The sequence below is a fragment of the Acinonyx jubatus genome, chromosome A2 (genome assembly GCF_027475565.1).
Source record: "Acinonyx jubatus isolate Ajub_Pintada_27869175 chromosome A2, VMU_Ajub_asm_v1.0, whole genome shotgun sequence".
NCBI classification, from domain to species: domain Eukaryota; kingdom Metazoa; phylum Chordata; class Mammalia; order Carnivora; family Felidae; genus Acinonyx; species Acinonyx jubatus.
Window position 1 is genome coordinate 130033395 of NC_069383.1, and position 27511 is coordinate 130060905.

Genomic DNA, 27511 nt, shown 5'->3' on the forward strand with positions numbered 1-27511 from the left:
TGATTGGGGAATAATAAAGGACAAAGAGGAGACAATATCATAATTTATTAACAGCAGCTACATTTACTGAGTACCCATTAGGCTATATGTATTCCACGTCAGTAGTTCTCAAACTTTATTTTGAATAGAATCATTCAGGGCCTTGCAGAAGGTTGGGGGTGGGTGTGAGAACTTGCATTTGTAACAAATTCCCAAGTGATGCTAATATGCCTGATCAGCGATTATATTTTGAGAACCATTGTGTTTTATCCAATTCTCAGTCTTACAAAGTAAATATTTTACAAATAAAGACCCAGAAGTGCCGAAGGTCTCATAGTTCATAAGTGAAGAGTTAAGGATTTATTATTTTTTAAATGTTTATTTATTTTTGACAGAGAAATAGAGTGCAAGCAGGGAAGAAGCAGAGAGAGGGGGAACACAATCCGAAGCAGGCTCCAGGCTCTGAGCTGTCAGCACACAGCCCAAGGCAGGGTTGGACCTCACAACCCTGAGATCATGACCTGAGCTCAATTGACTGAGCCACCCAGGAACCCTGAGAGTTAACGATTTAAACTGTATTCCTGAGTCTATATCTCATTTTTCCAACCTTCCGCTCCAAGAAAGGATACATACATGTATGTATATTTTAATATAATCTTTTTGTATTGTCATTCAAACACACATGTGCGTGCGTGCACACACACGCGTGCGCGCGCGCGCGCACACACACACACACACACACACACTCACACACACACAAATGTATCTATCCATCTATCAGTGTATGTCCGACTGTGGAAGAAAATAGGCCCAAATGTTATTACCGTTTATCTTCAGGTGATGAGATTATGGGTGTTCCATAGTATTCATTAATTTTGTGGTTTTTTTCCTTTGTACTTTTCTTTTGCCTAAATATATATATTTTTCCCCCAAAAAAGTGTTTTTCAATTCAGTTCCATTTCCGCTTAACTTCTTATCTGACAGAATGATGTGACATTAAAAGATTACCACTGATATTCACAAAGGAAGAAAATAATCTCTCCATCCCACCACTATAAACCGATTTAGATACGTTTTATTCTTACAGTGAGTACCCTTATGCAAAAATGTTTCCTGAAAAGTAAAAAGTGAAAATTACTCTGATGCTTTGCGTCAGGGAAAAGGTCAGGCGTATGAAGATGGCTCTTTCAAAGAGTTTTTTCATAGAATATATCATTTTATATAATTGTTAACGTAAATTGTACAAACATATAATGTATTATATGTATATTTTTACTCAGCATAACATTACACTCTGGGTAAGATTTATGTAATTAAGTGTAGTTAATCAAGATTATAATTACAAGAAAAGGCTTTAAAACCCATCGTAGCCTCCGCGCAGTCAGCCCCACCCCTTCCTCTGGCCCCGCCCCAGTGCTCCTTTCCGCCCCATTTCGTTCGACCCCGTTGACCCCGCCCCTTCGCGTCGTCCCGCCCCTCCGCCCCGCCCGCCGTGGGGGCACCTGGGAAGAGGCGGAGAACAATATGGCGGATGGCGAGGAGCCGTAAGTACTCGGGCTCAGCAGGCGTGCCGGGCCGGGCTGGGTTGTGAGAGAGCGCGGCGGTGGGCGGTCACCGCCGCCACCCGGGGTCCCCCAGCCCCCCGCCCCGTCCCCTCGCCCCCCCATCCCCTCGCGGCGCCCAATGTGTAGCGTGATGCTGACCCTTCTTTTATTCTCTCTTTCTTTTAGGGAGAAGAAAAGAAGGAGAATAGAGGAGCTGCTGGCTGAGAAGTTAGTGCTGCCGGGAGGCCGGGGCCCTCTCCGGGGACCCCCGCCTCCCCCGACCCCAGGCCTAGGGGACCAGCCGCAGCGGGCCCGGGGGGCTGGGAGGGGGGCACCCGGAGCGCAGGCCGCGCGGCCTCATCCCCTGACCCCCATCCCGCAGCCCCAGGGGCCTGGCGGGCCGCTCCTCGTCTCAGTCTCGGGCGGGCGCCGGGCCCGGGGTCTACCGCAGCAGGTCCTGCACCGGCCCGCCGGGCTGGTACTTGACCAAAAGTCTTGAGGAAGGACCCTTGAGCCCCAACCCCTCCTCCACCCCAATTGTCAGAGCCGTGACCTTGTGAAAAGGGAATCTTTCTTAAACACGTGAAACGGACCGTAGGCCTGTTTGGCCTTTCGTAAATACTGAGACAGTAGTATTAATTGCAAACTTTTTATGAGAACTTTCTGCATAAGGTATTGCAGTAAGCACTTCAATCATTTTTGCAGAATAATTGGTTCTAAAAGGAGAGTGTTGATTCCAAAGAGCTTATTTTCCCCTGATAAGTTTTTATCAGATACTTAATTCTGTGCTGATGAGACATTTAAACAAAATGTTTTCCACCCTGGCCCACACCACTTAATGTTTCATCTCCCTACACGGGAGGGGAGGAACGTACTCTTGCAGTGGGTGTGGTGAGTTAGTAATTTCTGTGCCAGTTCCCGGTAGCAGTGCTTTAGAATCTACGAATCTCCTTCGGAGAGTTTAATTGCAATTGCAATTGCAAGAGGACTGGAATATCCAGCTTAATTTCACATTCCTTCCCATCTTTCATTTCCTTTCCACTTTTGTTTAAAATGACAGTTAAGATTTGAATGCTTACTATATGCCATGCATTTTGCTAAATCCTATATGTGGATTATCTCTTTATCCTCGTTCTGACCTTAAGATGTAGCTACCACCTACACATGAGGTTTATGGCTGTTAGGTAATCTGCTGAAGGTCACAATGTTGTGGAACCAGACCCAGCTGAGCTGTGACATCAAAACCTGTGGGCTTTATTGTTAGGCAGTACTTATTTGTCCCTTCGTAAAAATGGGGTATTACTAATACATTTGAAGGTAGCAACTGTGGGTTTATAGGAAATTTGAAAATTAAAAATAATCAAAACCAAACATGTATCTTGCATAGAATAGGAAACACATTTTGTATTTTGTTAGAGGAGTCCCTCTCTACTCAGTTGTATGTTCTAAAAAGTTTTTAGATAGTAATGCATATCTGTAGTGTAGTTGTAACCCCAAACTTTTTTTGTGTTGAGTGGAAACAACACCTCATAGTTAAGAGATTCTTTCTTGAAAATTGGGACCTCTTTCAGAGAAAAATGTGTAACAGTTCCTCTCATCAGAAATAATCAATAAATCACACCTTTCAAACTTGGAAATGACACATGAATTATATTAGATTTGGAGCATCACACATCTGAAAGTGGAGTTTTTTTGTTTTTTGTTTTTCATTTTCCTGGTATAAGTGTGTTGATGGAACAGACTTGAGGGGTTTGCAGTAATCTTTTATAAATTCCAAATGTAGAAAAGCCCATTTCTCACCAATTGACCAAAATCCCAAATTTGATCTTGGTTTGCTTTAGGATCCCAGAAGCACGTAGAATGATGCATTTCGTCAAACGTGCTGTTCCTAACTTGAAATAAACTATTTAATAGCCAAGGGAAAATTTAAAAGCATAAGCCTAATCATACTGATACTTCCCTTTTTATTTGAGCAGGTCTGGTGTGGTTACTTTTTCATTTGGGGAAACCATAATAGTTGTAGGTGTGGCTTTTTCCTACTGATCTTTGCAGCTGAATTTACTGTGTTCTGTGCAGAATGGCTGTTGATGGTGGGTGTGGGGACACTGGAGACTGGGAAGGTCGCTGGAACCATGTAAAGAAGTTCCTCGAGCGATCTGGACCCTTCACACACCCTGATTTCGAACCGAGCACTGAAGTGAGAAACGTTTATTTTTAAATAACTCCTCTAATAGTTTTATGTTTCAAAAATAATAAAATGCTTTCTTTCTAATTTGCTCTTTAATAAAAAAAATACTAATACAGTTGTGTAAGTTATCTTGAAATACTAAATTGAATATTTGCAACTGATTTTATTTGAATGACAAATATTTAGTAGTTTTCACATTTCTCATGTAATGTGTTGAGAATTCCCAAGAATAAAATAACTTTATAATCTGAATTAAGATTCTAAGTTATACTTCACTTAAAATTACAGTTTAAAATGACTTCTGAGACACATTCCCCATTTTAGCCCTACTCTGAGGAATTAAATTTGATAGAGATATACATGTACTTGCTTAAATTTTGAAATTTAGTTGAAATGCGCATCTTAGAATTGAGTATAATTGCATGTTAAAAATTATGACTGTTCTATAATAGAGGAATAGAGTTTTGGACTGGGAGTGTTTAACTTAAGGCAAGTGTTCAATTAGATACAACTTATTTTTTACTACAAGGTAGAGGATATCTTCTCTATAGTTAGTGTTTATGTCTTTTGTGTTTATAAAGAGATGTTGTTGAAATAGAAATATTATGCTATTCCTAAAATTAAGGTACAGACTCTTGGGTTTCAGTATAAATTTTCTCTCCTTTCGTCTTGGACAGAATTGCAAGTATTTTGAATTTCTTTGGATAATCTACCTTTTATTTATTTTTTTGCCTGATAATTTAAGATACTGGTGTCAAATGATTGTTTTAAATTGTATTTTTGCTCATGTACAGTTTTCTAAGAGTTTTGTCCATTTTTTTCTTTCTGTTTTCTCTTGTTTTATAAATGCCATTATTGTTGTTCTTACCTTTTTAAGACCTTTAAACACCTTGTGCAGTGCTTGATCCTCTGTTAAAGTTTTTACAAACTTTTCTCTTCTCAGGAAGTCAGTTAAATAAGTAAATTTGCTGTTTTCCATCCCCTTTCAGAGTTAAAAAAAAAAAAAAGATGAGTCTTAATTAACTAGGTATAGTAGTTTTTCTTGTTGGACATGAACTTTTAATTTCATAAAATGAAAATGAATTTAAAAACACTAAAATTGAAACCCGCTGAAATCATTGGGATTTCAATCATTGGGATTCAACCAGAATTTCTGGTTCTACCTTGTTCATAAATTTAAAATAATTCATTGCATACAAAGTCTGCTCTTTATCTTCAATTGCTTTTTTCACGGAAACATTAGAAACTTTTATGGCGATTGCTTTATTGATGGTACTTACGGTTATTATCAACCAGATTTTAATAATGCCTTTTCATTCTTTACAGTCTCTCCAGTTTTTGTTAGATACATGTAAAGTTCTAGTCATTGGAGCTGGCGGCTTAGGATGTGAGCTCCTGAAAAATCTGGTAATTTATACATATATGTATGTATATATGTATATATATATATATATAATGTATTTTTTTCCTCCTTGTGATAATTAGTCCTTTTTCTTTTTCTGTTCTATTACTAGAAAATTTCTTTATTATGATTGTTAATCTTTTCTCCTGAGACTTTGTTAGATAAATTTAGCAGGTCAGATTAGAGATAGTAATTAAAATGATGATATAACTGTGGAACTTTTTACAGTCTAAAGTTTTCAACTGTAAAGTCGTTGATAGAAATTCTTCTGTTTTCTTCTCTGGTCTTTATTAAATAAATCTTTGTGCTTCCTCTTGCATAGCAGTCATTAATTTCAGTGAAGTAAATAACAAAACTGGTAATTCCTATTTTAACATGTAATTTCAAAGAATTATTTCTTCTGTTCCTCAAAATAACCCAGTTAGGTGGATAGGATATTGTCCCATTTTACATATAGGGAGACACTGAGGTTCAGAGATGGTAAATGAATTGCCCAAGTTTTTCTGAAGAATAGTGATGTGCTTGGAACCTAATCCAGGTCATTAAATCTTAGTGAAGTGTGCTTTTCACTGAGCCATTAGGTCATTACAGGACTTAATCAAACAGTAATTTGTGATGGCCATAAAATAGTAAACTCATGAAATTTCAGAGAGCTAAGCCTTTTTTTTTTTTTTTTTTTTTGTCAATTTGTTTTCACAGTATCATCTTAAAAGAGGGTACTCTGTAGTGAAGCTATTTCTGTATACTGGTTTGAAATCCATAATATGTGACTTAAGAGTTTCGTTGACTTTTAATAACCACAAAGTAGCTTTTTATAAGGCCTTATTGGCTTATTTCACAAAAATGGTGAGGGGAAGAATTGATTTAAAGGTGTTGTATGTCAGGTGTTCGTTGGTGTGTCGAAAATTGGAAGTGCTAGAACAAACTCTTAGACAATGAGTAAAGTCACATTCACTGGCCAGATGAAGGACTTAAAAAGTTGGTCTTGGAGCTACAGTTTAAATGTAAACAGCCACATACATTTTGCTAAGAAAACACTAATGTCACTCCTAGTGGAACTGCAGAAACTTAATGCGCTTCATGGTACTTACTCCCGTGCTTAGTTCTGAGGGGATTGTGGGTCATCATGGTCTATGTCCCTAATGAATTTGAAATTTCATTGGAGGTACAAGTCTTACACAAAATAAATAGCATTGTGTATGATATACTATGTGATGTGGTGCCAAAATGACGGTACTTTCTTAAACATAAAAACCCTATTGCAGTACCAAGGAGTTCTAGACAGGAAGGATTTATGGAGGATGGGTAGTGGTTTTGGTAGGCATTGTATGCAAAAATCTCCTAATGCTTAACTTTTTCTCTAATGAAGCTATTACCTGCAAATGTGATATATGGTAATTTTAAATGTAAATTAATTGGAGATTAGATCTAAGGAAGTCACCAAACAACTTTGATGCCTTATAATTTATTGTTGTAATAACCTCTTAATAGAAGAAAACTAAAGCTTTTCGATTACCACTTGTTACTTTGCTTATTTCAGACATAAATACCTAAGAGGTATACATGATTTTTTTAATTGACTATAAGCCCCCTAAAGACTCATTCTAAAAAAAAAGGCTATGACATTAATAGTAATGATTGATCAATAGTTATTTAACCTCTTCACCCTCATATGCCAGGCATCATTTTGGAAGCTAAAGATACAGCCTTGAATAGTACTGACGGGTGTTTGTATTTGTGGGGGCTATGTTTTACCGGAGGGAAAAAGACAAGTAAAATACATAATATATCAGATGGTAATAAAAGCTATGGGGAAAGGAGGAATGCAAGATTGATAGCTTGGTAGATAGCCTGGTGAGAATGGAAGTGGTTTACAAAAAGGTGTTATTTGAGCAAAGGGGTGAGCAAGAATTCTTTAGGCAGAGAGAACATTTGGTGCAAAATCTGTCAAGTGGGAGCATGACCGTTACTTTTTAGGACAGCCAGGAGGTCATTATAGCTAAATCAGAAGTGGAAAAGGGGGAGCATTTTCCCACAGGGTATCAGAGAGGTAGTGGGAGGTGGAGGAGCTCAGAGTGAATATTACAAAAGGCTTTACAGGCTACTGTAAGAACTTTGCCTCTTACTATGCGTCAGGAAGTCAGTGGATGGATTTAAGCAGATGAGTTGACTTGATCTGACTTTTAACCTGGTTCACTGTGTCTGATATACAGAGAAAAAAGCTCAAGGAAGAACAGAGCAGGAAGCTGAGAGGCTGGTTAGAAGGTTGTTGGAGTCACCTAGGCAAGAGATGACAATGACTTGGAACAAGATGGTAGCATTGGAAGTGGTAAGAGGTGGTCAGGATGATGAATATGTTTTGAGATTGGAGTCAACAGGGTTTGCTAGTGGATTAGTTTGGGGACATGAGTAAAGGAGAGTGAAGGATGACATGAAAAGCTTTTTCTCCTGAGCACCTGGGAGGATGGAGTTTGCATTCACTGAAATGGAAGACACTGGGAAAAGAATAGATTTAGTGGTGTTGGTGAGCAAGGATGAATGAGTTTGGTTTTGGAAACTGTTAAGTTTGACAGGTCTGTCAGATGATGCTTTATCTTCCAAAATTGCCTGGGATCACAAGCAGTAACGAGAAGTAAGCACAAGGGCACTCCACCTTCTGGCCAGTAAAGTAGGGGGAAAGCTCCTGAGTGAGATGAACTGGAAACCAGTTTTTAGTGTTCAAATTTCTCATGAGTGTAGCAACCAAGTGCAGAACGTATTTTAAAGAGGAGGAATTGGTCCATACCCGGTCACATATCTCAGGTGGGTACGATTAGAGAGACTGAAAATTGTCATTGGAGGTAGCGACCTAGGAGTCACTGGTTACCTTGACAAGGGCAGTTTTCTGTGAAGTGGTGGTAGTGAAAGCTTGTTTAGTATAAGTGTGAGACAGGAATATGAGAAAGCAAGTATGGACAGCCCTGGAGGACATCTTGCTATCTAAGGAGGGGCCCAAAAGTAGGAGAATTAATTGACATCTGATTTAATCTGTTTCACTGACCAAGACCAGAAAAGCATGGTTAATTATTGAGACTTGGTTTTTTCGTTCTGTTGCTTCTGCTGATAAATTTGAGCAGTGGTTGTACTGTTAGAATATGTGGCCTTATTGAAATGCAACCATTTGTTGCTTTTCCTTAGCTTTTTTGATTGCTTGTTCTTGACTCAATACTTTAAGGACACTCCTTTTACATGTGCTGTGTACGTATGTGTGTTGGTAATATATAACTATGTAATAGTTATTTCTGAAGCACGACATACTTAATGTTATGTAAACTAAGATAAAGCTTGTAGGAATATTAACAATATTCTGAAAAAGAACAGCAAATTCAGTTAATTAGTAAGACTAGTAAAATTAAAATAGCTGGCAACAGCAGCAAAGCAACAAACTTTACAAATGTGTTTACGGGATTATAAAACCGCTACAGAAATGTCGAGTTGTTCTCTTTTGGTTGTAGACTATTTAAAGTTGAGTAGTTACACATTTTTGACCTTTACAAGAACTCTGAGTTTTATGTACCTTGTAAGACTCTTTAACCACTGAATACAATTATGTAGAATTTATTATTGAGCATTTATAAATTTAGAACTACATGAAAACAAATCTTAAAATTTCAAATGTGAGGAAATTTCTGCTTAATTGGATTTTTTTTATTCCCACAGGCATTGTCTGGTTTTAGACAGATTCATGTTATAGACATGGACACTATAGATGTTTCCAATCTAAATAGGCAGTTTTTATTTAGGTAAGTTTTAAGATCTTAGTTTAAAATGCTGATAATCACTTGAACTTGAGTACATTACAGTTTAATCATCTTTAAAAACTATGAGAGGGTAACACTCATTTTATTTAAAAAATAACTACCACTCCCTTTTTAGGTAAAATTTTGCAAGAAAATTTGAGCATTCTGGTGAAACTAGTTTTGTAAACAAATACATGATTTTGTTGTGCTTTTTTAAGAGATTTCCAAATGGTTTATGTGATTCGGGAGGTGATTGTGTTCTGAAGACGTGGAGTGCAGCCTTTTTCCTCCTGTTGATTTCATGAGAGAATAGTAGCCGGAATATTAGGCCCTAATGACGTACATTGGTGGGAATTTATAAGCCAAGAGTCGTATGGTGACTCTGGGGCAATGAAGTTGTGAAAGAGTTGGAACTTTGTTAATAGAAAGAAAAAGAAAATGGACAGTTAAGGAGAGAAGACCCAGGAACAAAGGGATAATTACCTTCGACAAACATGAAATACAGAAAGCGTCTAGAAATGGATTGTTAGAAATGACTTTAAAAACTGGAAGTAGGCCATATATGCAGTCCTGAGGAAAGATTCATTAGTCAGTTTTACTATGTAGCATTTAGAGATTTGACTAGCTTAGATAGAAGTATCATTGATCAAAAAATTATACATATGGAGAGATAAGGACTTTTTATTTTTCTTTCTAGGGATTAGATTACTAGCAGAGAGTGCTCACATAGTTGTAGATATGCCATATAAGGTTAGGTTAGCAGAGAAGGTAAAATTAAATTTTTGGATAGGCATAAAACCTCTCTCTTTGTGGAAGATATTAAAGAGATTGAGGGATGGGTTAAAGTCAAGTTAAGGAAGTGCTGTAATTGCGACGTGAACTCTACATTTAACATTTAGGCCTTATCTTTTTGTTTATTTATTTAGCCCTTGAAATTATCCTTCTTCAAAGAAAACTTTGTGGATCCTTCCCGTGTGACACATTCTTAGTACATAAATGATCTAAGAAAGATCCCATTGAATTCATTGGTTAATGATGATAGGCCATGCCCTTTAGTTTGTAGCTAAAATAATGATTGAAAATCATAATGATAGTTAACATTTGTTGAGTACTTAAGATGTAGTAAACACTTTCTAAAGTCTTTATATTACCTCCTTTAATCTCAGAGCAGCCCTCAGGGCAGGTCATTGTTTTCCAGAATAAGCAATTAGGCCAGGGTGTCCTGCAAAGTTGATAACCTGTATAAAGCCTTTTTGTTCAGAGGGCAGTTTTTAGGTGGAGCGATCTGATCCCCTAATTCTGGAAAGGTCAATTAGCAGTTTCTACAGAAACTGTCTAGGAGTTTTTTTATTTGGGTTCTGTGGAAGCGCATATAATCCACAACATTAAAGAATCAAGCCTCCTTTATCCCTTTTATCTAAAGAGCTCTGTCCAGAGTAGTTGAATACAGTACTGAAATCAGGTTCCTTGATTTGTACAGTCTAGTTCTAGGACAAAGTCAGAATAAAACTCTTATTAGAAGTTTTGAATCAAGAAAAGCACACTGCTTTATTGGAGAGGAAAAAATTGGCCTGTTAAATTATTTTTCTTTAAAATTCCCATTTTAGGGGCACCTGGGTGGCTCAGTCAGCTAAGCGTCTGACTCTTGATTTGGGCTCAGGTCATGATGTTAGGGTTTGTGAGATTGAGCCCTGCATTGGGGTCAGCATGGAGTCTGCTTAGGACTTTTTCTCTCACTCTCTTTCTCTGTCCCTCCCCCACTTGTGTTCTCTGTCAAAAATAAATAAACATGAAAAATTTAGACTTCTAAAAAGTAAATAATAAAACGTAATTTTTATTGGGAACATTGATTTTTAAATTTTCATTTATTTTTAAAGTATTCTGTGCTTATATATGAAGGAATACAAAGATATAAGAATATGGTCTCTTTCTTCCAGGTGTTCATAGTCTAATGGGTATGATAGATTTCTGTGTATAATGAAAAATATGTTGTGAAAAAGTAGTAACGAAGCTCTTACTATGTATGTGTGAGGGAGTGATTTATGTCTTTGAGGAGAATAAGGAAGTAGTAAGAAGGAAAATACCATTCATACTGAGATTAGAAGAGAGGATTCTTTGTGTCCTTTTCTATCTATAGCTATGGTTCTTAACTAGGAGTGACCTTTTTAGATCTTCTGTTTTTAGCTTCTTAAAAATGTTGGCAATATTTGCAATTTTAGATAATGGCTTTGGCATTGTCTCTTCTTCGAACACATGCATATGACTTCTTATGCGACATAAAATTTACTATTTAATCAACACACATGGGAAGAAGGGGATAAATGAAGGTTCTTGTATCCCCAGAATAAATCTCATGTATATTTCAGCCACCACCTCCATAGTAGCACCTTGAGGTTCTGGGGTTCAGGGCAGATTTGGAATGCTCTGAGTGTGGGATAATATTTTACATTAGGAAATGCCAGAGTGAAAAGTGGCCAGGAAACATGCCACTGTTATGCTTTATATGGAAAAAACAAAAATAAAAAACAAACACTTTCTATTTTCATTTAAGAAATATTTGATTAGACTTGTCAGTGCTTGTGAATTTTACAGTTTTACAGTTGTATTGTAAATACAATTTGGAACATCAGCAAGTGTTGCCATTTGGTGTTAGTGTTGAATGCCTAATCACTCATCAAAAGTACTTCGATAAAAGTATTCCTTCTAAATATCCTCTAAATAAACTCACCATGAATATTTTTTATGTCTGAAAGTAAATTATATAGATCATCTAGATTTATATGATGAATGATAATTTAAATATAATTTTTCCTGTAGGCCTAAAGATGTTGGAAGACCTAAGGCTGAAGTTGCTGCAGAATTTCTTAATGACAGAGTTCCTAATTGCAATGTAGTTCCGTATCCTTTTGACAAAAAAGTTAACTTTCAAAAGCATTTGTTTTTTATTATAAAAGAGATGTTTAACATAGAGAATACAGATAAGTAAAAAAAAAAAATCAGCAGTAAGTTTATTACTGAGGTATCTGCTGGTGACGGTTTGTTTTATATTGCTTCCAGTCTTTTCTTTAAGGTTATATAAATATTTTTTGCCCTAATTTTTAAATTAAGCTTTCACAGCCAGTGCCATTGTTTGTTTTGCATTATTGCCCTTGATTTCAGTTTGAATTACATATCTCTTTTGCTAGACTGTAAGTCCTTGTCTGGCTATAGTTAATGTTTATGTCTCCCTAGAGTAGCAGGCTGAATAGACAGTCACTGTATTATTAACCAAATGGAAGGTGTGTCGGAGTAAATTCATTCTTAGAAGAAATATCTTTTAAAAAAGTAGTGTTCTGTAGGTTTGGGGAACGTTCAGTATTTTATAGAAATTCAGGAGGTGAGCTTTGCTATTTGACAAATGCCACAGGATACAAAACAAACAAAAAAACCAAATATGTTTCTCTATACTAGCAGTGAAAATGTAGAAAGTGAAATTTAAAATACAGTGAATACCATTTATAGCCACTCAAAAGAAGGAAGAAATACTTAGGTATAAATCTAATAAAATAAGTATGTGACTTATATGCTGAATACTGCAAAATGCTGATGAAAGAAATCAAAGGTCTAAATGAAAGGAAAGGTGTTCCTTTTTCTAGAATTGGGTGATTTGACAGAGTAAGGGTGTCATGTCACCCTACATATGTACACAAGTTTAATACAATTTCTATCAAAATCCTGTATTGTTGGATTTCGTTGTTGATACAGACGAGATTCTAAAATGTATATGCACAGGTGACGGGACACTTAAAACAATTTTGAGAAAATACAGTGTGAGGAATCACTGTATCATTTCAAGACTCAATACAGCTACAATAATCAAGACTTTGTGGTGTTAGCAGAGAGAGACACACATTGGTAGAACACAGAAACCAGTAATAGCCAGAGGCAAATACGGCCAATTGGTATTTGACAAAAGTGCAAAACTAGTTTAGTGGAGGAAAGGATAATCTTTTCAACAAGTTGTGGAGACTTTTGATAACCGTATGCAAAAAAATGAATCTCAACTCAAATCTCAAAATTGAAAAAAATAACTCAAGATGCATCATAGGTTTAAGTATACAATGTAAAACTAAAACTTTGATGGCAGTGTATGAGAAAGTCTTTGTGATGTAGGACTTGGTGAAGAGGCCTTAGACCACATCAAAAAAGTGTGATCCATAAAAGAAAAAAAATTGAACTATATCAAAATTAAAAACTTTGTTTTGTGAAGGGCCCTGTTAAGAAAATGAGATGTAATTATGAGAATGGGTTATAATTATGAAATAGGTATCTGACAAAGGACTTGTCCAGAATAAATAAAGAACTCTGAAAATTGAGCAGTAAAAAAACAATGCAATTCGGAAATGGACAAAAAATGTGAAGGGACATTTAACTAAAGAAGATAGTGCAAAAAGCACACGAGAGTATGTTCATCGTTGCTAGCTATAAGAGAAATGCAAATTATGACCACAATGAAATATTACTACATACTTGACACAGTTAAAGGAGAAAATAATAAAATCAAATCCTGGCAAAGCTACAGAAAAATTGGATCACAGATACGTTGCTGGTGGGAAATGTAAAATGGTATAGCCATCTGGAAAATAGGCTGTTTCTTAAAAATGTGAATATATACTTTCCATATAACTCAGTCATTTCATTCCTCAGCATTTACCCTAGAGAGACAAATACTTAGGTGTACGTAAAAATTATTCTCGAATGTTCATAGCATCTTTATCTGCAGTCTCCAAAAACTGGAAACAATCCAAACATCTGTCAATAGGTGAATTGTTAATACTGGTATAACCATGCCGTGGAGTAATACTGAGCAATAAAAAGGAATTAAGGAAACATGCAGCAAGTTAGGTGGATATCAAAGGCAGTAAGCTGAGGGGCACCTGGAGGCTCGGTTGAGCATCAACTCCTGATTTCGGTTCAGCTCATGATCTCGCAGTTTGTGAGATCAAGCCCTGTGTCAGGCTCTGTGCTGACAGCAAAGAGCCTGCTTGGAATTCTCTCTCTCCCTCTCTCTGCTTCTCCCCTGCTCTCTCATGCGCACCTTCTCTCAAAAAAAAAAAAAAAACAAAAGACCTGGTGAATGAAACATGCCAATCTCAAAACATCATATATTGTATGTTTCCATTTAAATAACATTCTTCAAATGACAAAACTACAGAAATGAAGAACAAATTCCTGATTGCCAGGGATTAGACACGGATTGGAGTGACTTAAACGGTTAGCAGAAGGTAGAGCATTGCCTTGATGGAATAGTCACATGTCTTTATGGTGGCAGTTCCACAAATCTACACGTGTTTGAATGACAGCTGTACATACTCATTTTTATCAATGTCATGTTTTTGGTTTGGATACTATGCTATAGTCTCTAAGAGGTAACCACTAGGGGAAACTGGATGAAAAACATACGGGACCTCTTTGTACTAGCTTTGCAACATTCTGTGGATCTGTAGTATTTCAAAATAAAAAGTTTAAAAAGGCAAATACAGGCCCCTATAGGGAAAAGGATGAAGAAGAATATGCATACTGTTAGATCTGTGAACTTTGAGTATTTTGTAGAAATCCAGGGCATAGAATTTCTTAGTGTGGATCCTGGGTCCCCCTATTGCTGTTTCTCCAGTGTGTGCTCTGGTTCTCTTATGACCTCCCTGTGCTAGCTGCAGTTTATGCCTCCTGTTTGCCGAGCATTTAGAAGGAATAGAGGCCTGAATGGGTGAGGGCTAGAATTGAATTTGTTTTTTATAGCTTTATTTATAGTCCAGAATAAAAAATCTAGGACAAACATAATTTATATTGTCCCGTTTTTCTCCATTTTGCTTTTTAAAAATATATGATGGATTATTATAATTTAGAGATGTATAATATATATTATTAAATAGAAAATTGCTCCATTAGAAAAATTAAAATATTTTGTACACGTGTGCTGTTAAAATGCTACCTACTATGATTGATTAACACCAACAGCCATTTTTGAATGGGGTTCTCTTTGCAACATCCAGACAGGGAAAGACTGCTGATAGAATTTTGTAGGGTAAAAAAGAGAGAGACTTGGAAAACTGACTTAAATGAGAGAAGAACAAGGATTTGTTCCTCCCTCCTCCCCTGCCCCACTTACTCCCAAAATAACAAATCACATTAGTACCTGAAAAAGCTATTGGAAACCTGGTTTTTTAAAATTAGCTTCGCAGCAGTAATTCCTATTTTTAATGGAAAATGTTTGATATATAACTTCGTATAAATTCAAGGTGTACAAGGTGTTCATTTGTCCTAAGTCTTGTAATCGTGTGCCTCAATGGGAACTGTAATGTGTGTTTCCTTCACTAAGATCCATATTGCCTCTTTGCTTAGGGCTAATGATGTGCTTAGGGCTAAAGCACACAGTCTGCTTTCCCAGGATGTATGGTTTGACATTAAAACTGAAGTCTAGTAGAGAGTATAACAGAGACATAAATATAATATGGGAGTTCAGAGATGAGAGAACTAAGTAGTTAAGGAGAGGAGTGTTTAGAAAAGAGGTGTTGTCATGAATTACGATTGTGTTCATTTTGTCACATTCCCTGGAACACTGAAGACTTATGTCTTGTTAAATACATTTATAATTTGTTCCTTATGGCATTGTTAAATTCACTTTATAAATTAAAAACTTAACAGCTTAAGTTCCTTTACTTATATCCAGACATTTCAACAAGATTCAAGATTTTAATGACACTTTCTATCGACGTAAGTTGTCCACTTGAAATTAAATTCTCACTAAATTCTTCCTGTATTTTATTGCTATCTATTTGAAGGTTGCTAGCTATTTGAGGGCTGTTTCTTCATTTGTTTTCATCTCTTGGTGTTTGCTTTTCAGTAAGGTTGACTGAACAGAGAATGCCACTGTTGTAGTTCTTAGTTGATATCATTAGCTGCATTTTTATTTGTTGTCCTGAGTAAAGATTACTCAAGAATTAGGAGCTGTGTGTGTTTGTGTTGTAATAAAAGGTGGGGCTTTTTTGTTTCTTAGAAAGTGTGAATTATTTTGTGCAATGGCATTTTTAAAAGCTAAACTTGCTTTTTCTTCCATAGAATTTCATATAATTGTATGTGGACTGGACTCTATCATAGCCAGAAGATGGATAAATGGCATGCTGGTAAAAACTTTAGTGTTGTTATGATTCTTGGAAGTTCTTGCTGCTGCTTCTAACATACCAAAAATTAGAATACCGTATCATATTTTTGAAAAATCATTTTAATTTTCACTCAAGTAGTTGTGCTTCATTATTTATTGTCAGTCATTAATTTTCAGGTGAGAATATAAATTGCTAATATCATAATCCCTTGATTTGATAATCTAGTACTCAGTAATGTGATTGACTTGTGAAATTACTTGACAGCATGTTATTTTTTTTTTAATTGTTATTCCCCTCTCCTACCTTCAAATAATTTTCCTAGATATCTCTTCTAAATTATGAAGATGGCGTATTAGATCCAAGCTCCATTGTCCCTTTGATAGATGGGGGGACAGAAGGTTTTAAAGGAAATGCCAGGGTGATTCTGCCTGGAATGACTGCTTGTATTGAATGCACACTAGAACTGTATCCTCCACAGGTAATCAAAAAAGCACCTGCATTTGCGTTTGTGTTATAGTCTCTTGGGGGGTAGAGTTAGGATTAATTATTAAATCTAGTTCAGTATTTGGGATTTTTAATTACAGGTAACCATATTTTAAAAATCATGCTAAGAAGAAAGATAAGAAATTATGGTCTATTTCTGGAAACATAGGAACCAAATATCACAGTATGATACTATTCTCTTTTCATAATTCCTTTGTATTCATTTTTTCTTTTGGAGAGTAGGGATCAAAGGCCAATTCTAAAGTTATATGTTGGGATAGAGCTATACTGTATTTTCTTTGGTTTTTGCCTGTGATTGTTTTGGGGAAATAAAGATACCAGGGATGAGAATGATCCTTCCAAAGATGGGCCTCTTTAAGCTACATACCCACTTTAAGGACAGTTAGAATTTTGATTTAAAAGTAAAAATGATTTTAGGGGCACCTGGCTGACTCAGCAGAGCCTGTGACTCTTGATCTCAGGGCTGTGAGTTCCAGCCCCATATTGGGTGTAGAGCCTACTTAAAATAAAGGTTAAAAAACAAAAAGAAAGAATTTTATTAGTGTTTACTTGGGATTGATTTAACTCTGTGAATTTGCTTTTGTTTTGGTTTGTTTTATACCATCATATTTAAATAGGCAAACATAATGAAGTGCTCATATTTGAGAAATTACTTGGCACTTTTCTTCTCATGATCTAACAAAGCTTAAATTTTGTACATGTAGGGCAAACCTATTGTTATAGGAAGATGAATCTAAGGCAGGTGATTCAGATGCTCTTTTAGTTTTAGAATTATTAGTGGTATAAAATGTTTTTATAAGAGGAAAGCTAAGATGAATTAAAACCTACTATCTACTTTTAGGGAGCAGTCCTAATTAGAAGTTACATTTTAAAATAATTCATTGTTTAAAATCCACTAAAAAAGGTAAACTGTGCTTTCAGGTTAATTTTCCCATGTGCACCATTGCATCTATGCCCAGGCTACCAGAACACTGTATTGAGTATGTAAGGATATTACAGTGGCCTAAGGAGCAGCCTTTTGGAGGTAATAAACTGAATTTCATAATCCGGAATTATGTAAGATATATATTTGTTTATATTATCCGTTTGTGTAATTACATTAAAAACAAGTTGATTTTAGTTTACATGTTTCCGTCTTCCTCTCCTGCTTATTTTCTCTTTTTCTTTTCTTTTCTTTCTTTTTTTTTTCCCCCTAACAGAAGGAGTTCCATTAGATGGAGATGATCCTGATCATATTCAGTGGATTTTCCAAAAATCCCTCGAGAGAGCATCACAATATAATATTAGGGGTGTTACCTATAGACTCACTCAAGGTAAGTCAGTGAATTGTCATGAATTATAACCTGGGGATGATCCCATTTTCAAGGGTTGGAATGCTCTGAAAGAAATAATGGATAAATGATTTCAGATAGTACCAGCCATTTGCGGCTCAAAGTACCATGGAAATAATAGTTTCCAGGTGTTCCAAATTTGGTTGGAGGGAACAGAGTTTGACAGAATCCATACTACTTCTTAGCTAGAGGAATTTAATAAAATCTTACTGGAATTGGAAGAGGCCCTGCATCATCCAATTTGAACCATTCATTTTATCTTTCACTGAAGAGGAATGTGTCACATCCTGGGACCATCTATTTCACATTTGGATAAGACTGTCAAGACAATTATTTTGTGTACTGAGCAGAAATCTCCATCTTTAGTTTGGCCTGAGTATTGCCCCAGCATACACCATAGATAAATCAGTTCCCTTTTGAGTAATAGCCTTTAACATATTGACAACAGTTATCATATTGCCTGCAAATCACTGTCATCAGCCTTTCTAGTTCCTTCAGAGCTTTGACATGTTGCCTGATGTTAAATTCCCATCATGTTTTTTTCTAACCATGTTCCAGTTGTCCATATTTCTCTTAACTATCTAGGGTAGAATGCAGCATTCTAGGTTTGGTCTTATAATAAACTTGTGATAATTGGTGCAGTCTTAGAGGAGAGCAGGGTTTTTTGTTATTTCTTTGCTTGTTATTTATGTTGATGGTATACTTCTGGTTCTTTAAGGTTACTGTCTACTAAAATCTGAAAGTTTTCCTACATGGAATTGCTAAGCCCCATCTTCCTACTACAGGTTTGGCAGTTTTTTGGGGTGGTAGTTTTGTATCTTAATACTCAAGTATAAGTCTTTACAAGTTTATTCTTTAAAAATTTTTCTTAATGTTTATTTATTTTTGAAAGAGAGACAGAGCATGAGCAGGGGAAGAGCAGATAGGGAGAGAGAGACACAGAATCTGAGGTAGGCTCCAGGCTCTGAGCTGTCAGCACAGAGCCCGACATGGGGCTCAAGCTCATGAATCATGAGATCATGACCTGAGCTGAAGTCAGGTGCTTAATCTACTGAGCCACCCAGGCACCCCTTTAGAAGTTTATTCTTAAACCTGCTGTTACCTCTCTATATGTGCTTTTATGCCTGCCAGGTTGTCTCTTTTTTTCCAGCATCTTTTCATCTGTTGTTTTGATAATCATGCTCTATCTCTTTTCCAAATAGTTAAAAATTTTTACAAGACTTAAGACATCCAGGTGGCTAAAAGACACATGAAAAAATGCTCCACATTACCCATCATCAGGGAAATACAAATCAAAACCACAATGAGATACCACCTCACACCTGTCAGAATGGGTCAGATTAACAACTCAGACAACAGATGTTGGCAAGGATGCAGAGAAAGAGGATCTCTTTTGCACTGCTGTGGGAATGCAAACTGGTGCAGCCACTCTGGAAAACAGTATGGAGTTTCCTGAAAAAGTTAAAAATAGAACTACCCTATGACCCAGCAATGAATTGTGCTACTAGGTATTTATCCAAGGGATACACGTGTGATGTTTTGAAGGGGCACATGGACCCCAATGTTTATAGCATCACTGTTGACAATAGCCAAGTATGGAAAGAGCCCAAATGTCCATCAACAGATGAATGGATAAAGCACATGTGGCATATATATACGATGGAGTATTACTCGGCAGTCAGAAAGAATGAAATCTTGCCATTTGCAGCAATGTGGATGGAAGTAGAGGGTATTATGCTAAGTGAAATTAGAGAAAGACAAATATCATATGATTTCACTCGTAAGAGGACTTTAAGATACGAAACAGATGAACATAAAGGGAAGGGAAGCAAAAATAACAGGGAGTGGGGACAAAACATAAGACACTCTTAAATACAGAGAACAAACTGAGGGTTGCAGGAGGGGTTGTGGGTGGGGGGACATTAAGGAAGACACTTGTTGGGATGAGCACTGGGTGTTATACATAGGGGATGAATCACTGGAATCTACTGAAATCATTGTGCTATATGCTAACTGACTTGGATGTAAATTAAAAAAAAAATTGTTTTTAACAAGGCTCAAGTAGCTGAGAACAGACATTTGAATCATACTTCTGGTTAGGCCCTTTTAGGTTTATCTCATTCTTTTGATCAGGCTTTCTTGAGTACTTGTTATTTCTTTGTCTTATTCACAAGGATGTCATGAAAGACCTTTCCAACTGCTCTGCCGAATCCTGGATATACTATCTTCCATGTTTCCCTGGGTTACCTAGTTACTTGTCACAGTAACTGAGTCCAACATGACTTAACTCGGTGAACAATCTTAATGCTCAGTCTAGTGATCAATGCTTCCTAATGTAGGTACTCACAGTTCATCCTTCCAGAATTTTATTCCAAGTTCATCACTTAGTTCACTAGAAAAAAGGCTTTGCCATCTTTTTGAAAATCTGCTGTTTCTCTTCTGTGATTATTTCCTTGTATTTACTGATGTCCTGGTAATGTCATTTAAAAATTCTATTCTTACATGCTCCTTAGTGCTTCCTGTACTCCCCCTACTCTAACTATTCCAACCTGCTTTGTGTTCTTTTTAAAAAAAATTTTTTAACATTTATTTATTTTTGAGAAGCAGAGACAAAGTGCATGTGGTGGGAGGGTCAGAGAGAGAGGAAGACACAGAATCTGAAGATGCCTCCTGGCTCTCAGCTATCAGTACAGAGCTTGACATGGGGCTCGAACCCACGAACCATGAGATCTTCACCTGAGCCCCCCAGGCGTCCCTGCTTTGTGTTCTTGAACACACCCAACTCATTCCTACCCTGGAGCTTTAATACTCCTAATTCTTTTTTTTTCTTTTTCTTTTTTTTTTTTTTTAAATACTCCTGATTCTTATACCAGGAATGTTCTTTGGATCTCGTTAAGGTTGGCTGCTTATCCCTCAGGTACCAACTTAACCAGTTTACTCCTTCATTCAACTGATAATGACTTTGGAGCCATTCACTATCAATGTTCATATAATTTCTCAGAAATAATGGTAGCCTTGTTTTCCTATGCAAAGAATATTTCATACTTAACACTTTGATACATCCTTGCCCTGGAGCCTTTGCCCTTACTGTTTATGAAAATGCTCTTTCCCCAGGTCATTGCATAGCTAGATCTTGCTCATGCTTTAGGTTTCAGCTCACATTATCACCTTCCTGAGGAGGTCATCCCTGATCATCTACTTTAGGGGACCTCTTCCACCATTGTCAACTCTACCATATACCTTGTTTTACTTTCTTTATAAAGCTCTTCAGTATATGAAAGCAGAAGGAAACTCTGTAAAAGCAAATACATGTTTTCACTGCTACTCACGTAGAACGGTGTCTGGCATATAGTGCACATTTGGCAACAGTTTGAATTAAATGACTTAATTTTGTCCCGATCAGGAACTGTAAACTCATTTCAATATGCAGCCTCTTTCATCCTTCCATATTTAGCAAGGCTTGGTGTGTGCTTTTGAGCCTGATGATTGAGAGCCTTGACAAAGTACAGAATCAAAATTGGAAGTAAAGGGGGTGGGGACAAGAAGTGAGGAGTGGGCGATGAGAAGTCTTTATCATTTTGGCTCTTATTGGGCAATGTGTCTTACATTCCTCACTGTGACTACCTGTTCTTCCTTTCAGTACATGCTGCTGTATGTGGTTCACTGGAGAGCTTCTAGTTTAACCATCATGAAGTTAGTTCCTCCCTACTTCCCCTTCTCTGAAATTATATGTATTCATACAGTCAGAGTTAGCTTTTTAAAAATAAATTAATTAATTTTAAATTTATTTCTTTTTAAAAGTTTATTTATTTTGAATGAGAGAGAAACAGCACAGGAGAGGCCGAGAGGGGGAGAGAGAGAGAACCCCAAGCAGGCTCTGCGCTCACAGCAAAGAGCCTGCTGTGGGGCTTGAACTCATGAACCATGAGATCATGACCTGAATTGAAACTAAGAGTCAGTCACTTAACTAGCTGAGCCACCCAGGCACCCTAAGTTTAGCTGTTTATTTATTTTGAGAGTGACGGGGAGAACGTGTGAGTCAGGGAGAGGCAGAGAGAGAGGAGACACCAGATCCCAAGCAGGCTTTACACTGTCAGCACAGAACCTGATGTGGGGCTCAGTCTCACAAACTGTGAGATCATGACCTGCGCTGAAACCAAGAGTTGGTCACTTAACTGATTGAGCCACCCAGGTGCCCCCAGAATTAACTTTTTAAAACAGGTTTCCAAACTTTTTCACTGTCTTTGTTCCATGTCTTTTTAGATTATTTGGCCTTTTTCTCAGTTTTTTGAAACCTGCCTGCACCTAAAGTCTGGGAACACGTTTTTAAATTCTCCCTCAACTCCCAAGATAATATGGCTACTTTTTTCTGAAGTTTTTGTGTTCCAAAATGAACAATTCAGATATAGTTAGGGAATATTCATTTTGTACTTAAAAAGATGGTGGAGGGTGGGGCTTTGTTCATTCCTAATCTGTGAATACTGATATGCAAAACATGAGATAGAAATAGAGTACAGTGAAATATTTTGAATAGTCCATATTATAGAGGGAAATGAGACGATGAGGGGCAGTTTTTCTGTTTGTTGTAAGTTTCGGGGAATCATTAAAACTATTACATGAGGAAAAATTAGTTAACTATTGTTCTTTATACTTTATTCCCACTTCACTGAGGATAGTATAGTAAACTGTAGCAGTTAAGATTATGCACTTGGGAGCAGATATAGGTTCATATGCCACTCCTATCACTTTATTAGATGTATAGTTGTGGATATTTGTCTCAACTTCATTTTCCTTACCTTCAAAATCAGAGTGATAAGACTAACAGGGATGTTATGAAAATTCTGTCGTATCTTAATCTTCATACTGTACCTGGAATACAATAAACACTCTATTTGTGAGCTGTATTATATTGTCTCTTTTATTTGAAGCTTAGTAAAGAGTTTTCTTTGATACTGTAACTGGTTCAAGATTCTGAACATACAACGAAGTGATGGGAATGTGAAAGAAGATCATTTCATTGTTAAACTTAAGTCTATTTTCTGACTTGAACGCCTGAAAAATCAAGTTGTGGAAAATGATATTTAATAATCAGATTGTCTAAGACACTTTTTAGAAGAAATGACCGTCTTTTAATCAATATATTTTTCAGGAGTTGTAAAACGAATCATTCCTGCAGTAGCTTCTACAAATGCAGTCATTGCAGGTAGGGGAAAATGGCCATACTTAATTTTGTTTTCTCTCCTTTAGTTTTGATTCATTAAATTGACATTTTTGCAGCTACTTGATTTCAGAAAACTAGTGTTCGAGAAATTTGGTATCTTCTTAGGTGGGGAGGGTGTAACAAAACTGCAAAAAAGAACAAGCTATTGGATCTGTATATATTTGTTTTAAATTATGTCATAAAGTGCTCTGTAGTAAGGGGAAATTATATACCTTTCCTTTTTTTAAAAAAATTTTATTATTATTTTTAAATGTTAATTTATTTTTGAGAGAGACAGAGACAGAATGCGAGTGGGTTAGGGGCAGAGAGAGAGGGAGACACAGAATCCGAAGCAGGCTCCAGGCTCTGAGCTGTCAGCACAGAGCCCAACGCGGGGCTCAAACTCACCAGCTGTGAGATCATGACATGAGCCGAAGCTGGACACTCAACCGACTGAGCCACCCAGGCCCCCTATATACCTTTCCTTTTAATCAGTGTAACAGATTGCTCATTAATCTAAAGAAGAGGAAGGAAAACATGCAATGCTACTCTCTTACTTGGATTATATAAAACAAATATAAAATTTGTTACTTTCTCAGTGTTTTAAAGAGTGTGTGTGTGTATAAATCTATATCTGTTTTTTAATCTATAGCCTTAAAAGTTTATCTGTTCTGATTTATAACTGACTTTTAAAAAACTTGTAATTTTAAATGTCTAATTTTCATTGAGTTGAGGCACCTTTATTTTCTCCCCTCTTCAGCTGTGTGTGCCACTGAGGTTTTTAAAATAGCCACAAGGTAATGGATTTCATTTTTTAGTATCTATGTAAATCTGTGTTTTGACTTGGCTTAATTGTATAAAGATGAACATTTTTTCATTACAGTGCATATATTCCTCTTAATAATTACTTGGTATTCAATGATGTAGATGGACTGTACACGTATACATTTGAAGCAGAGAGAAAGGTAAGTACTATTACACTAATGAAAACTTATTTGATCATGCATAGTTTGATTTTTACGTATTAATTACTGGTTAGAAATATGAGTGAAATTGCCCACATCCTATGTATTCTTTAACTTCCAGAAACCTACTTACTATATATCTTTTGCAGTGTAGCCCAAAATAAATACTGTGTAGCAAAATAATTTAGGAAAACAGGTCTATTATGAAAAGCAGATTTTAAAGCATGAAAATTTATTTGTAGGAAATACGATTATAAAACAAGTTGATTTTCATTTCATATTTATAGACTATTATTGGTGTGTATGCCACTATTATATGTTGTGTTTTATGTGTGTAGGAGAACTGCCCAGCATGTAGCCAGCTTCCTCAAAATATTCAGTTTTCTCCATCTGCTAAATTGCAGGAGGTTTTGGATTATTTAACCAATAGTGCATCTCTGTAAGTGTTCTGGATTTTATTTTATTGTAGAAATAATTTTTCTGATTTTAAAACTTTAAAAACTAGAATTGTTTTTTAAGAAGTGATCTTTGATTTTTTAATTTTATGTTTTCCCTATCATAATTTAGGCAGATGAAATCTCCAGCCATCACAGCTACATTAGAGGGAAGAAATAGAACACTTTACTTACAGGTAATCAGTGTTTGGTTGTTTTTTTGTTTTGTTTTTTTTGTTTTTCACAAAACTATATTACAAGTCTTTTTTCTCATTATATTACAAGTTCAATTTCACTTAATGTGCTTTACATTAAAATAATTTTGTTTTCTAGTCAGTAACTTCTATTGAAGAACGAACAAGGCCAAATCTCTCCAAGACATTGAAAGGTATTTTAAAGATTAAAAAAAGAAAATGTTTATTTATTTTGAGAGAGAGAGAATACATGAGCAGGGGAGGGACAGCGAGAGAGGGAGAGAGAAAATCTGAAGCAGGCTCCGTGCTGTCAGCACAGAGCCCAAAGGGCTCAAACTTACGAACTATGAGATGACCTGAAACGAAATCAAGAGTCTGTCGCTTAACCAACTGAACCACCCAAGTGGTTTATTTTAAATGAATGAAAGCTATTTACTAATCATTTTCTTCTTTTTTTCTCTTGGTAAAAGTAATGAATCCTTATTCTAGGTAATGCCTTTAAATGATGATTTCATTATAATTATATCCTTAGAAATGATAATAGAATTGTTCTTTCAGTAGAATATTAAAAAACTCAAAGAAATCAAAGATAGTATCACCTTGATTAAAGAGAATTGGATTTTGATGTTTATCTAGACCTTAAATGTGTACTTTGTATGTGTGTGTGTGTTTTGCTTCTGTTGAGATTTTTTTGCTTGGGTTAATTATACTTTTTCTGTTATAGAATTGGGACTCGTTGATGGGCAAGAACTGGCAGTTGCTGATGTCACCACACCACAGACTGTACTATTCAAACTTCATTTTACTTCTTAAGGAAAATAAATCTGCACATAATAGAAAACTGATGGAAATATTATATATTACGTGTATGCTAAGAAATTTAATGTCATTTTTAGCGTTAGTGTTGCTAGAATTTGACTTTTTTATATAAAGAACCACTCTTTTTTTAAATTTTTAACTTACCTTGAAGACAGAATTTTGGGGTTGGTATTTGTAAGCATTTTCATTAATAATACGGCAAATGATATCTGGAGAGAGAAATAATGAGCAAATGTATTTCTTTAGAGGAGGAGGCAAACACTCTGATGCGTGACTTCTGTTATTATGGTCACAGAACGCATTCCTCAGTTTTCATTTGAGCACCCACATATAGAAAAGATACCCCTTTAAAGAAAATTAGAAAATAAAGTTTTAAATAACATTAAACATTACAACCTGACATCTAGAGCATATTGAACATAGCCTACTTCTTGCCTGATTTAATATTCATTTAATTGTGGTTGTCCAAATGAATATTAATTATTGCAAAGGTTACCGTGTCCATAATAATTTGTAAATGGTGTTATAGCTGAATACCTGTGCATGGAAATGGGAACTATTTTCATGTTTACTTGTAGTGCCATAGAGGCCAATATGCACAATATTAAAGCCAAGACATGGATGTTTAAAAGAATCTAATGTTCAAACAGTTATCACTGATGCTTTCACACTATTTATTAATAAAATCATATATTGTCTACTTTTCTCACTGAAAATTTTTAAGGTATATTAAGGATAGTAAGTTCCATAGTAATGTACATTGGAATAATTTTTAAATGTGTAGCAGGATTACTAATACAAAACTTTTATGGTACCACAAGAAATAGCTACTGATTTAATTTGCTCTCACATAATAATGTAATGAAATGGAATCTTTTTATATTGTCCTTAAAATGCCTTTTTCTTCCCTAAAAAATTAAGCCTTTAGATGAAATTAAGTGTAAGTATTGAAAAATTAGTTTTAGTGTCTCAATGTGGGAACATGCACTATGTGTTTTTCACTTAGATGGCAGTGTTCTATTCAAAAGCTTTATGATTACATGTCACTAGGTTAAATTTTTATTTATTCTTTTTAGCTCCATACCAACGTTTGTTTCATTATAAAATCATATAATGAGATACATAGTTATCGGTACTTAAAAATTTAGTTACAGATTCAGGGGTACTTGGGTGGCTCAGTCACTTAAAGCATCTAATTTCGGCTCAGGTCATGATCTCACGGTTCCTGAGTTTGAGCCCCACATCGGGCTCTGTGCTGGCAGGAATAAACATTTTTTTAAAAATTTAGAAAGTTACAGATAAAGTTTGAATTTTGGAATATGAAGGGACTAACATTTAGCACCTCCTTTACACGGGTGCTCTAATAATTCTCAGAGTAGCCTTGTGTGAGAATGTGTTCATATCTCCATCAGAGAGCTCAATCCTTTTAGAAAGTTTACATCATTTATCCCAAATTGTACAATTAGGAATCTTGGAACAGGGATTCCAACACCAGTCTGCCCCCAACCTCCTTCTCAGTCTACTTGTTTAAGCTGTTGTAAGTTAGTTACCTGAATTATTTAGTACTACTTGTGTAGATCACTAAATATTACGAGTTTTAACATGTAAATTTTTACTGGTTAGATGAAACTATTGGAAAATCATAAATAACTTTTCAAGGGCAAAGTTTAATTTTGTTTTAAATTAAAAAATGGCTTTAGGACATAGTTGCTTGCAGTGGGATAAAATGTAGGCGGGAAGCCTAAATAACCACAGCAGGGAGATGGAAGAGGTTTAATAGATTTGTGGCAAATTGGAGTGAAAATTACTTTTGTAAAGTGGCAAGTACCTCAGCTCACTGTTAACTGTTGGTATCCATATTTTTCAAAGTCATCTGGAAATCGGAATTTTTGTATGGAATCTGGCTTCAAATGTTGACCGAATTTTGCGTTTAACATTATGGAGTCTAAATCCCTTAGCCACTGACCGGATTAGGTAGGCCACCAGTTTCATTTTTTCTCATAACGAAATGTTTGAAGAGTGAATGCAGA

At 36.0% G+C, this 27511-nt stretch overlaps 1 protein-coding gene across 2 annotated transcripts; it reads left to right on the plus strand.

Moving 5' to 3' along the window:
* Window positions 1–1412: 1412 nt before the first annotated feature.
* On the plus strand, window positions 1413–26181 carry UBA3 (ubiquitin like modifier activating enzyme 3). Of its 2 annotated transcripts, XM_027039207.2 has the most exons (18): window positions 1413–1523; window positions 1710–1751; window positions 3600–3720; window positions 5038–5118; window positions 8813–8895; window positions 11710–11790; window positions 15602–15645; window positions 15991–16055; window positions 16357–16512; window positions 17460–17562; window positions 17738–17851; window positions 23019–23072; window positions 23830–23866; window positions 23953–24034; window positions 24373–24473; window positions 24602–24665; window positions 24802–24856; window positions 25387–26181. In XM_027039207.2, exons 1-18 carry the CDS (start codon window positions 1504–1506, stop codon window positions 25473–25475), a joined length of 1392 nt encoding a protein of 463 aa, XP_026895008.1. In that variant the 5' UTR covers window positions 1413–1503; the 3' UTR covers window positions 25476–26181. The 2 variants fall into 2 exon arrangements, with proteins under 2 accessions (XP_026895008.1, XP_026895009.1); XM_027039208.2 differs by lacking the exon at window positions 1710–1751.
* Window positions 26182–27511: the final 1330 nt, after the last annotated feature.

Coding starts and splice junctions, on each gene's coding strand:
- UBA3 (XM_027039207.2), top strand. CDS start 1,504: ATGGCGGATGGCGAGGAGCC. Junction 3,721..5,037: donor ATTTCGAACCGAGCACTGAA/GTGAGAAACGTT, acceptor CATTCTTTACAG/TCTCTCCAGTTTTTGTTAGA. Junction 5,119..8,812: donor GTGAGCTCCTGAAAAATCTG/GTAATTTATACA, acceptor TTATTCCCACAG/GCATTGTCTGGTTTTAGACA.